We start from the raw sequence: 12,974 nt of genomic DNA, 5'->3' as shown, positions 1-12,974 counted from the left end.
TCCTTCTGCATATGGGCACCAGAGGTGCTCAGGGGTTTAGCTTCAGCTGGCAGTCCGGAGTGTGCACACCCTTGTGAAGGTGAGATCCTTGTGCAGTTGCTTCTCTATGGCTCATCTGAGGTGGTCAGCAAGCATTCAGCCGGAGCCAATAGCCTACCATTGTGCCTGCTCTCCCTTCTGGCCCTCAAATTCAAAGCTATTGGACTCTCCACTGTGCGCCAGTCTATGGAGCTGCCCCTCAGCTTTCTGGTAGGTGGTCCAGATCCAAATATTCTTTTTAAGGCATTGCAGGTCACTTGAAATATCTTGCAGAAAATGTTTTCAACAGCTTGGTGGCACAAAGCTGGAATTCAGTTTTTTAGGTTTTAGTTCACAGTGGTTGAGGTTGCTGGCCATTGAGGTTAACTTGGTGTATTCAGTTCAATTTATTTCTATAGTGTAAATCTATTACCAAGTTTATACAGGTAGGCCACTTTCGTCTGCAAATTTGAATCAGCAAACAGATCCAAAATTTGAATAAAGACAGTTATTTTCTTATTTTTACCTTCTACCAATGTTTTTCATTTTCATTCATTCAAATTGTAATGGCGCTGACAGGTTGTATCAGCAAGGAATAAGGCACCCATAGTATGAGAAGGCATTCCATCACCAGTGGCATGGGCACTTATGACACAATTCTGCAAAGCCACAAACCAAATTTTATCTAGTGCAGCTATGGTGAGCAGTCCGTTTAAGGATAGCGCGCCACCTCAAAGAACCTTGTAAAGAGTAAAAGGATCCATTTTGGAACTCAGCACTAAAAGGTGGCAGAAGTGGGATGAAAAGAAGACCTACTGTCTGATATTAGCAAGTGGTGAGTACTGCTGCTAAAGATTTTCTAGAGAGTCTCAAGGCTGAGATCTGGGATCGGGAAAGGTGGCTGGAACATCAGTACAGGGGGGAAGACAGCTAAGATCCTGTTACCTCTGAAGCTCCAGCAACACTTCTGGATCTGCAAAGCTCCATTGACCTGGGTGTGTGGACAATGGCAGAGCTTCAGTATCATGGAGCAGGGGGAAAGTGTGTCAGATCGAGTTGTCATTGACCCCAGGCGAGCCATGTGAGGCAGGTCTGCTGGTAAAGCTGCACAAACACAGACAAAGCACATCACAGGGGTGTCACAGAGCAGCAATGGAGGGAGAGTTTGCAAGCTGAGATCAAGACCTGGAACTCTGTTTGCAGTGTCAGTTTAGTGAAGAAAAACAGCCATGAGACCAGAACATCTGCACTTCCAAACAAGGAGGTCTGCCAGCTTTGTAGTAATCGCAATGGCAAGCAATCCTTTTAAGGATAATGAGTCACCTCAAACAGCCATGTAAAGAGCAAAAGGATCCATTCTGGGACTCTGCACTGCAATATTTTGCTTTAAAAGTGCACTCCCCAGCCATGGTGCCACAAAAAAATGAGAAGAGAAATACAATTAGTTTTGTTTTTCTGTCTGAGGGTTTGGGATGCTGGTGCCATAGTTAGTGCTGCTGCCTCACATATGCAGTCCCCCGGGTTCAAATCCAGGCCAGGTTGCTCTCACTGCGGAGTTTGCATGTTCTTCCTGTGTGTGAGGGTGCTTCTTTTTTCTCCAGCCCGTATCCCAAAGGTGGGTGGCGTAGGCGAACTGATGACTCTATTACCCTGACATGAGTAGTGCACCCTCTAGGGTTGGTTCCCATTTTTCCTGGATAGCCCCCTACACTAAACTGGATTAAGGGGGTTTAATTTTGGATGAATTAATGTTGTTCAGAGTCCTCCTTTGTGGCTTTGGGTCATCACCTCAACACAGAGGTCCGCAAAGTCAGTTCTGGGGGGATGTAATGGCTGCTCAAGCAACATTTATATGCTTCATTTTGGATGTCTTGCCATCTTTGATTGCTTATTTTAGTCTTAACCAGCTGCAGTCACTGTTTTAATGGCTCCTTATTTATACATATAAAAGGCAAAGCCCTCACTGACTCATTACTAATTCTCCCACTTTCCATATAGGTGGGAAGCTGAAATTTCTCATATTCATTCCTTGCAGTGTACTTACAGAAGTTAGGCATGTTGCATGTTCCATTATAACACCCAAGGGAGGAAATGAGTGTACCCCCTAAACTGTATATATAGATAGGGGAAAGCCCCTCCTCACTATTTCTGCGACTTCCAATATACGTAGGAAGCCCAGATTTCCCATGCTTATCTTTTACACTGTACTTACAGGCATTAAGTATGTTTCATTTCGTGCTATGCCCTGTAACAAACCTTCGAAAATAACGTCTTCTTTTTGGCGGTTCTCACCATTATGCCATAAGGAACTTTCGTAACTAACCTCTCCTTTTAGCAGCTTCATTCCTTATTTCCGTTAACAGTCGATTTATTTCACGGCAGAGATGCGCAAAGGCTGCCACCAGTCCCCCTTCCTTTTTCTGCATGGCCGCTGTCCACGCACCTACCACGTAGTTGCCTCCCAGCCTATATGCATTAACGACATCCTGCACTCATGTGCCTCCTCACTCACTTCCTTACATTCTTCAGCTGTTCGTCTTGCTCACTGCTTCGTTCTTCTTTACTCTACTACTTCGAGGCTGACATTGCTGGGTTTCCTTACTTCCTCGCGTCTCCCTCCTCATGACTGTTGTCTTTTCTTTTACTCCACCTCTTCAAGGCTGTCATTGTTGAGCTTCCTTACTTGCTCACATATGTCTTCCTGGTGCTGACTTCTGCTTTTCATTCCCTGCTCCACCGCTCCTCGCCTTCCTTCATACTTTCTTTCTCAACGGGTGCAAGTTTACCTCGAATAACATGTCTATTCCGGTGATCACAATCACAATCAATCACAATTTCACCAACCCGTACCCAGTAGTTTCCATGCCCCAAAATTGCACCTGCCTCTTCCATTCTCTCTCGTAAGCTCAGCAGACAGCTTGGTCATTTTACAGCCCGAGGGCAGAACTCCAAACGTCGTTTACAAAGAGATCCTTGCATCCTAAAAATATGCATTTCTCATACACAACATTTACAATCATAAATCAAACTCTTTACAATAATTAATTTCACTTTCAATACTAAAATAAGCCTATGACAATTACATTGACAATCATGTTATGTTATTTTTAAAATTTACTTCTTTAACACACTACTTCTCCGCTGCGAAGCGCGGGTATTTTGCTAGTTAGTAATAAAATGCAAATGCTAAAGGATCCAAACACTTGTCTCCATTTACACCTGTGTGTATTCATTATGAGGTATCCAGTTTAATAAAATATTTGGAAGGAAACTGAAGAGAAGAACATGAAGGACTGAGAATTAATCATCCACTTCAAGCTACATTTGTATACTTCTAGTAAGAAAAAAATTTACAATATAAGAATGACCTGACATGACAGAATGAAACACTAATAAGCCATGCAGTTAAATAAGATCTGTTATTGGTAAGAATTGGTTTCGCAATTGGGTTAGAACAAAAACCAGCAGCCACTGTGGCCCTCCAGCGCCAACTCTGCAAGTCTCAGCCTCAGCATTTCTGTTGCTGTCCTCAAGGTGTCACTGTTGGTACCCTGAGTTCAGCAGACATCTGGCAGTCAGCTTAGAGAAACGACAGATTATCTAATTAGGGGAATGAGAACAGAGCACACTGGGATGTTTTCATTTATTTAGATGAAGTGTGGTTTGCTGTAAAAAAAAATAAATAAATAAATAAAAGAAAAATGATGAAAGTATCTGCCAACACAGCTGTTGTCACTGTCAAATTCTCAGGTTTAGAAGACTTTGCTTTTTGCTCAATCCGTTCCGGCACTGCTCTTCAAGTGGATTACGCTGACGTGCTTGAGTTTGTGCCCTGCAGTTGACTGCCATCCTGCAGGAGGACTAGTCACCATGACAAGTTAGAACTGGGATGTTATTTCTGACGAGATATTTTTTTATTCAACACACACACACATTTTGTCCATTTGATTTTTGCAGGGAGGCGGAGCCACCCAACAAGCAGCTAGGCAGGAAGTTACATCCGTACCCTCGCAATTAATGCATTAGTATTACCAATGAAAACATGAAAACTGCCCACATAAGACATTCTAGGCCACCAGTGTTGTGGTACAGCATTGTATTGCTATTTAGAAGTTTTTCTTTTCACCATGGACACATGGAATAAGTGACCAAGTAGTGGGATAGACAGTAGGACTTTAGGGACCTTCAAAACTAGACCTGATGTTGTTTTAGTGGAAAAAAGTGGATAGGACTGGCAAGCTTTGTTGGGCTGAATGGCCTCTTCACGTCTAGATTTTTGTAATGTTCTAAGACAGGCCATTAAGTAGGCTAATGGAATGTCAAGGTATATAGCGCCCTGCTGTGCAGAGTACAAGTCCAAGGAGGGTCCGCTCAAACTTTATAACACACGCGTTGGACCTCATATGGCCAAATGTGTGCAGTTTTGGTTTACAAACAAGACATCACAGAGCTAGAAAAAGTCCAGAGAAGAGCAACTGGGATGATTCCAGGGCTACACGGTTTGAGTTATAAGTTAAGCAAAAGGAGATGGAGAAGAGACATGACTGAAGTGTTCAAAATTATGAAGAGAATTAGTCCACTGGCTTGAGACTGTAAATTTAACAGTAAGAACACGAGGACACAGATGGACACTTGTTAAGGGTAAACTTTCACACAAACGTTACAAAGTTTTTCTTCACACAGACAACCATAGATGCGTGGAATAAGAAGAGATATGTGCTCATGCCCTAAACTTCTTAATTTGCATTGAAAAGCAAGTAATGTAAATTATTCAGACAAAGGAACGCTGTTTTAACATAAAACATTTCCATTGCCCCTGAAGTTGCTCTCCTCCCCAATGTCTTTGCACCTTTATGTGTGGCTTTATGATATTTTCTAGCGTTCACTCCTACTTTGTTTTTAATCTACTAGGGTTTGGAGACATTTCATGCATGTCACTTTTTTTGTTTCAAATTCATGTTACCAATATAACTGATGACATCCAACGCTCTGAACATAACTGAAACACCAGAAATGGTCTGACTGCTTCAAAGTTTTGCTCTATCCCATATACTTTAAATAAAAAAGGGAGATATAACTGCTGGTTGCATTTTATACAGAGACGATGTTAAAGAAAAGAAAGAAAAAAGCAATCACGAGAGGGAGCACTTGACCTTTTACCTGACAGTAAGGTAAATACTTGTATTGACCCCCCTTCTTTTTGACACCCACTGCACGCCCAACCTACCTGGAAAGGGGTCTCACTTTGAACTGCCTTTCCCAAGGTTTCTTCCACTTTTTCCCTACAAGGGTTTTTTTGGGAGTTTTTTCTTGTCTTCTTAGAGAGTCAAGGCTGGGGGGCTGTCAAGAGGCAGGGCCTGTTAAAGCCCATTGCGGCACTTCTTGTGTGATTTTGGGCTATACAAAGATAAATTGTATTGTATTGTAAATATTGTATTGTAGTAGAACTTTTAAATTGTCTTCAATGCTGTAGACACTTCCTAAACCCCCTTAAATTTCTCCCTTTCACTTTGCCATATTCCACATGCATCTTGCTAGGCTTTGTTATGATTTTTTTAGCCCCCTTACTACTATCAAAAAATAAAGGCAGTTTGAAAATTACGGGGTAACCTCCAGGGATAGAAGCTGACACAGTACAACACGTTTGCAATGGCTTATGGGTAATTCGAACATGCACAGTGGAGCATTCTGCTGTTAGTCTAGTTAAAGTCAAGCTCAAATGAACATAGATGCTGCACTGCAGGGTTGCACCATTGTTGAACAGTGCTCTGTTGTGGTTCTTTGACAGTGAAAACCTGCTGAAATTCACCAAAGGATGTTGGTTTGTGCAGATCAGTAAGCTGTCTGGGTACCCATCTTGTGCAACCTTTACAGTACCCCAACCCATCATGCACTATGGCATGAACAGTTCCAGAGCTGATATCCAAATATGCAGCAACTGCAGTCAAAAAGATCTGTCGGTCTTCTCTGATGAAGAAGGCATTCGACATGTGTCGGCTTGTGTGCACAGGGCTAATGGTCGACCAGTTTGAGCTATGTCAGTCACACTTGCTCTGCCCGCTTTAAACCATTCTACCCATTCAGAAACTTTTCATTGAGTTGTGCTGTTTTCACTTCCGTACTGACCAAACATCCTTCGATGAATTTGGCCTTTGCTTCAACTAGAGTGCTGCACTGTGTATGTTCGTTTACCTAAAAGCCATTGCGAATGTGTTGTATTGTGTCAGCTTCTATCCGTTGCAGCTACTACATAATTTTCTAGTTGCCTTTACTTTTTAATTTGCCCTCTGTGACAGATAGGGGGCGCTATCGCTCCCTTGAACCCCTGTCCAAGACTCCAGACACCAAGTAAAAGTCCAAAAGTAGACTATATTTATCAACAACAGTGCACAAAGCACCCTCCTCTCCACAATACTCATTAATACACACAAAACAATACTCAATAATAAACTCCACCACTCCCAGACGTGTTGCCCTCCTACCGACCAGCTCAGCTCGCCGTCTGGGAGCTGCCACAGTCCTTTTATAGTCCGTGACCCGGAAGTGCTTCTGAACCCTCAGTCCATGTGACTTCTTAGCACTTCCGGGTCAGATCAAAAACTCTTCCTCTTCACCCCGGAAGCACATCATTCCCCTTGTCCATGTGACTCGGACGTACTTCCGGGGCTTAGGGCAAATAATATTGTTTGCTCCTCCCTGCAGCTCCATCCAGCAGGGCTGTGGATGAAAACTCCATTCTCCAGGATTCCCTGCTGGTCTTCAGGGCACCTCCATGCTGCAGGGAGGGCTCCATCTGGCAGCCTGGGGGTATTGGCTGGGATGACAAGCCGGCCATAGACCACACCTCATATTACTCCTGAAACACTGATGGGAAAGCATTAATGATTTACATTGCAAAACAAAATCCCCTGCTGAGGGAATCAGGGGTGGTTTCTAACATATTTGTAATGTTTGTGGTAATGCTAACAAATGAAATACCTTATTTAGGACAACACATTTAAACATGTTATCACAGCAAACTTTTCCACTTTCACATGTACAGTACATTTATTGTAGCATTTTAATGATAACGTGAGCGTTGTCAGACTTTCATATACTGTACCTGTCTGAGTGAAAAAATGCAGTGAACAAGGGCTTGTAGTTGAGCTTCCTCCGCTGTCTCGACCTCATGGCCACGATAATTTTTGCAAACCATCCAATGTCATCATTTTCAAAACTCCAATCCTTTGGATCTTTTTCCAGCACAATCACTAAGAAGCCTCGAAAGCTTCATGGGGCTTAGTCCACCCGTCACTGCTTAAAACACCAACTAGCTTTGCTGGTAAGTGAAGTGTGTATGTTGATCTAATTCAGTGTCCTGGTGGGTCAGGGCCAATCACAAAGCAGGAATAAGAACTGGATACAACGCCAGTACCGTGAAGGGTCCACTTTACAAACATTTGTACCCCAACCCTACACAGCTTGGGGTAGAAGTAGGAGGAAGACCCAAACACGCATGGGTTGAAAGTGCAAACATCAAAAGAGCAACTCAATCAAAGCTAAAATAATAATATTGAATAATTTTAAAAAACAATGTAGTAACACTATGCACTCTATATTCATTTGTCTGAGAAGAGCTACTGTTTGTGATGCCAGGTGTTAATAGGTCCCTGTCATCAGAATCCTAAATTGGTAAATTCTCAGAAGGCTGGCACACTTTATTGATAAGTAGACTGACCCGCCTTTTAAGGCGACCAACTTTTAAGTTGACCACTTCTTAAGGCAATTGATGTGGATCAATTTGATATTTTATACAAACTCATTAATTTGGTTATATTGCATTTGAGTGGTATTACTTTAATACTCGTAGTTTCTGTTATTTTTGTGATGAAATTTAAACTTTTTTTCTATATTGAAGTCGCCCTTTTGAACCCCCTGATATTTACTATGCGGTGAGGCATTTGTACTCCATCAACATTAATTATTTCCAGAGACATAATTTTGTCTATTTTTCCAGAGCATCGCGCACAAAAGCAAGGGAACAATGGGAGCACCAGAACTCTGCTCACATCATGTCGCTTCGTACCGCAAGCTGCAAGTAGTAAGTCTGTGATAAGCGGAATACCGCTACGCTTTCCACTCACGGGACGGAAGGACAATCCCTAATGCTTTTATATAGTAAGAAAGAAGAAGAAGATATCGCACAGTCTGGAGTAGAAAATCATCTTTTACCTGGAAAAACGAAACTACAAATCCCATCGTGCATTGCAAAATGGACGGGACGTGTGTGAAACTCCACGCCTGCGTAGCACTCACGGGACAGAAGGACACCCGGCCGCTTTTATATAGAAGGATAAGGCTCCATTAGCCTCCTAGTGGCACAGAAGGGAATGTCACAAATTAAAAAAACGTAAACAGAGGTGCTCTTTATTGCAGACTGTATGTAAGTTTATACGTTTACTGGGTCCTTAATGTCACATGTACACAATATAGTGAAATATTTACTTGCATGTGCTGATCAGTGTGCAACTCAAAACAATTTGTTTATTTTATTTGTTTATTTGGGTTGGCACAGTGATTTGCACTGTCGCTTCACTAATCAATCATCCCAAATTTGAATCCTGGGTCTGGAGTTTTCCCATTCTCTAGGTTTTCCTCCAGTTTAATGCGACGAGCATTAATCAAACTCCTGTCAATCATGAATAATCCACTGCATCCACTGAACAGGATCATCTCCAGGCAGAGGAGCAGCTTCAGTGACAGACTGTTGTCACCATCCTGCTCCACTGACAGACTGAGGAGACCCCACACTATGCGACTCTTCAATTCCACCCGGGGGAGTAAATGCTAACATTACTCAAAGTTATTGTCTGCTTTTTTTTTTTTTTTTCATTTTTATTACTATTTAATTTAATATTGTTTCTTTGTATCAGTATACTGCTGCTGGATTATGTTAATTTCCCCTTGGGATTAATAAAGTATCTATCTATCTATCTATTATATAGTGCCTTTCATATCTATCTATCTATCTATCTATCTATCTATCTATCTATCTATCTATGTAATCATGAATTCCTATGTAACCCCATGTGCATCTGAGTGGGCCCTGAAATTGACTGGCACTCTATCCAGGGCTAGCCACTGCCATTTGACTGCTACAGGATTTTGTGGGCTTGAGCTTATTGTTTTGTTATTCTTTTTTATTTATTTGTTTGCTCTCTCTCTTTGTATCTTTTCCTCACAGGCATCCAAAGAGTAAGACGATTAGCAGAAAACACAAGATACTTCCGTCAGAGGCTGAATGAAATGGGCTTCATCATATACGGACACGAGGAATCTCCTGTGGTCCCGCTGCTGCTTTTCATGCCGGGCAAAGTGGGGTATGTGCTACATGTGAATTTGAAGCAGAAACATCTGGAGCATGTTCAGTTGATTGTGTGTTTGTGCCTCCTCCTCCTCTCACATGCCCCATACTGATGTTTTCCACTACACCGGGTTCTTTTTCTTAGAAGTTTTCTCCCAAAGCCACTCTGCACTTTTGTACCTGTTGAGCTCGTTACAGATGTTAACAGTTCCCTCAGTTAAATCTGAGCATCTGGAGGGGAGACTTCCACCCGTAAAGGCTCTCCTAGATTACTCCTGATCCATTAGTTTCGGCATATGAAGAGAGAAAACAAAAAATTATACACAGCTGTTTAGATGTCAGAAGCCCCTAAGGCTCAGGATCATTCCTTCAGTATACAACACTCAGAGTATTGAGGTTTAGCATTAGCAGTTAGTCCAGCCATCCATTTTTTAAACTGCGGTTTCCATTTCAGAGCCTAATATTGGCAGCGTATGAAATCAGAAAGCAGCCTTGGATACAATACCAGTATGTCACAGGGCACACATGTACCCCAACTCAGCAAGCCAGTTAAGAGGGTAAAGAGAGTGTCATATGTGAGATGTGACAGGTAACGACTTACATAGTTGTGGGGAGAATGGGCACACTTCACAAAGAAAGTAAGACAAGAGCACTAACCACCGCAGCACTGCGCCTTCTCCGTGGAATTCGTGTGTAGAGCTACCTGTTTTATAAACTCCTTTTCTATCTGTCTTATGCTTTTCATATCAATTGCACAGAGCATTTCATGCCCATCTGTCTATGAAATGTAATGCTTTCCATATCTGTTTACCTATCTGTAATATAGTGCCTTTTTATCTGTCATATAGTGAGTTTCATGTCACTCTATCTATAAAATATTGATGTCTGTGTCTTTGGTTCTCTATCCTATAGTGGTTTCTACATCTATAAATGTCTGTCTATTACTTCACTTACTAACACTTCTCAAACAAACAGCATTAATGGAATTATGCAGTAGGACGGTAGAACTAACCTCTGCATCACTGTGCCCTCTTTATGGAATTGGTGTATGCAGTTATGAATTTTATAAAGTCCTTATTTATCTAGGGGCAGTACAGTGACACAGTGGTAGCACTGCTGCCTCGCAGTTAGGAGACCTGGGTTTACTTTGCATGTTCTCCCCGTGTCTGCGTGGCTTTGCTCCCACAGTCCAAAGACATGCAGGTTAGGTGCATTGGCGATCCTAAATTGTCCCTAGTGTGTGCTTGGTGTGTGTGTGTGTGTGTGTGTGTGTGTGTGCCCTGCGGTGGACTGGCACCCTGCCCAGGATTTGTTCCTGCCTTCCGCCCTGTGTTGGCTCCAGCAAACCCCGGTGACCCTGCAGTTAGGATATAGCGGGTTGGATAATGACTGACTGACTTATTTATCTATTATATTCTTGTCCTATCAGTTATCAAGAGCTTTTCATGTCTATCTGTCTATGAAATGTAATGCCTTCCATATCTGTTTATCTAGGTGTAATATAGTGCCTTTTACCTATCATATAGTGACTTTCATGTTTATCTATCTGTTATGTGGTGCTTTGCATATCAATTTGAAAGAGCATTTCATGTCTATCTATCTATAAACTATTAATGTCTTCAATATTTGTGTCTATCATATAGTGACTTTCATATCTATTTATCTATTACTTCACGTGCTAACACTTCACAAAGAAAGAGCAATAATGGATTCCTGCCTTTATGGTATCAGTAAAGGCCACTCTTTCTAGACTCCAACGGGCTCAGAATGCGGCTGCAAGGCTTCTAACTGGAAGTAGCAGAAGCCAACACATTACACCAATTTTAAAAACCCTACACTGGCTGCCATTTAGATTCAGAATCGATTTTAAGATTCTCCTCCTAACCTATAAGGCATTAAACGGTCTAGCCCCCGCCTATTTGAGTGTCTCGCTCCATCGTCACAATCCTCTTCGTGTTCTTAGATCCGCAGATCAGCTGCTCCTAACCGTTCCCAAGGCACGTTTTAAAGCTCGTGGTGAAAGGGCTTTCTCCGTCTGTGCACCCAGGCTATGGAACTCCCTACCCTTAGTGGTTAGGCAAGCCGCTTCAGTCGCCACATTTAAATCAGGCCTAAAAATGCACTTCTTCACATTGGCTTTTAATTCTTAACCTGTCTCATTTCCACTTGCTTCTTCCTATTTCTCAATTTTATTGGGTCCTCTGACCTGTTTTTAGTATCTCTGTTTTTAATTCTCTCTTAATGTTTGTTTTTAATATTTTGTTTTTAGTCCTGCTTCTTTTTTAACTGTACAGCGCTTCGGTCAGTTATAATGCTGTGCTTTTAAGCGCTCAACAAATAAAATGGTATGGTATGGTATGGTATGGTATGGTATGGTATGGTATGGTATGGTATGGTATGGTATGGTATGGATTGGAGCTGTAGAACAGTAGCACTGAAACTGTGTCACTGTGCCCTGGTGTACACTGTTATCTCCTTTATAAAGTCCTAATCTAACTGTCTATGATATGGTGCTGATCAACCATAACATTAAAACCACTGACAGGTGAAGTGGATCCCATTGATCATCTCATTACAATGGCACCTGTTGTGGGGTGGGATATATTAGAGCAAGTGAACAGTCACTTCTTGAAGGTGATGTGTTGGAAAATGGGAAAGCATAAGGATCTGAGTGACTCTGACAAGGGCCAAATTGTGATGGCTAGATGACCGGGTCAGAGCTTCTCCAAAATGGCAGGTCTTGTGGGGTGTTCCTGGTATGTGGCTAGTACCTACCAAAAAGTGATCCGAGGAAGGACAACTGGTGAACCGGCACCAAGGTCATGGGTGCCTAAGGCTCATCAATGTGCATGGGAAGTGAAGGTTAATCCGTCTGTTCTGAACCCCTGAGAAGAACTCCTGTAGAAGAAATCGCTAAAAAACTTGATATTGGCCATGAAAGAAAGATGTCTGAACACACAGTGCATCCCAGCTTGTATGTATTGGGCTGCGTAGCTGCAGACCGGTCAGAGTGCCCATGCTGACCACTACCCACTGCTAAAAGTGCCTACAGTGGACATGTGAGTGTCAGGACTGGCCATTCCCAATCTATCTGTTTATCACTTCACACGTCTTTTCTCTATTTCATACAGAAACAGCTGATTGTGGTCTGTTTCATGTGTCATCCATAAATGTTTACAATGAAAGGTGCTATATAGAATAATAATTTACTGAGACCGTGTAGTATATTGAAGTACATTGTAAGGAGCGTTGTGATAATTCTTATATGTATAATATTGCTTTGGTGCAGTGGCTTTGCCCTCCACCACTATTATTATTACTTGACTGACACCTTAATCCATGGCACCTCACATTTGAGATACAATTGGCTACATTTCTTTTGTTTTTTCCAGTTGGAGGACAGGCAGGTGAAGTGACTTGCTCATACTCACACAGTATTAGTAGTGAGATTTGACCGCATGACCTCAGGGTTTGTAGTCCAAAGTCCTAACCACTATGCCAAACTGCCTGCCGGTTTCCCTCCCTCCATCTCAGACTGGCTCTTTACGCGTTAGGCTAGCTGGCTACTCCGACTTGGTCCAGTAGGAGGACTGCAGGTGTGTGCGTTAGAGAT

The 12,974-nt window shown here is 42.3% G+C and overlaps 1 protein-coding gene across 1 annotated transcript in view; it reads left to right on the top strand.

The window, feature by feature from the left end:
- sptlc3 (serine palmitoyltransferase, long chain base subunit 3) overlaps positions 1-12,974 on the top strand; it is a 113,063-nt gene that overhangs the window by 88,880 nt on the left and 11,209 nt on the right. The window contains exon 10 of the mRNA XM_039737815.1: positions 9,242-9,377. Within this exon, the coding sequence (XP_039593749.1) occupies positions 9,242-9,377 (136 nt within the window). The remainder of the gene's footprint in view (positions 1-9,241; positions 9,378-12,974) is intronic.

This window comes from Polypterus senegalus, chromosome 16 (genome assembly GCF_016835505.1).
Source record: "Polypterus senegalus isolate Bchr_013 chromosome 16, ASM1683550v1, whole genome shotgun sequence".
NCBI classification, from domain to species: domain Eukaryota; kingdom Metazoa; phylum Chordata; class Cladistia; order Polypteriformes; family Polypteridae; genus Polypterus; species Polypterus senegalus.
This window is presented reverse-complemented; position numbering and strand designations above follow the sequence as displayed.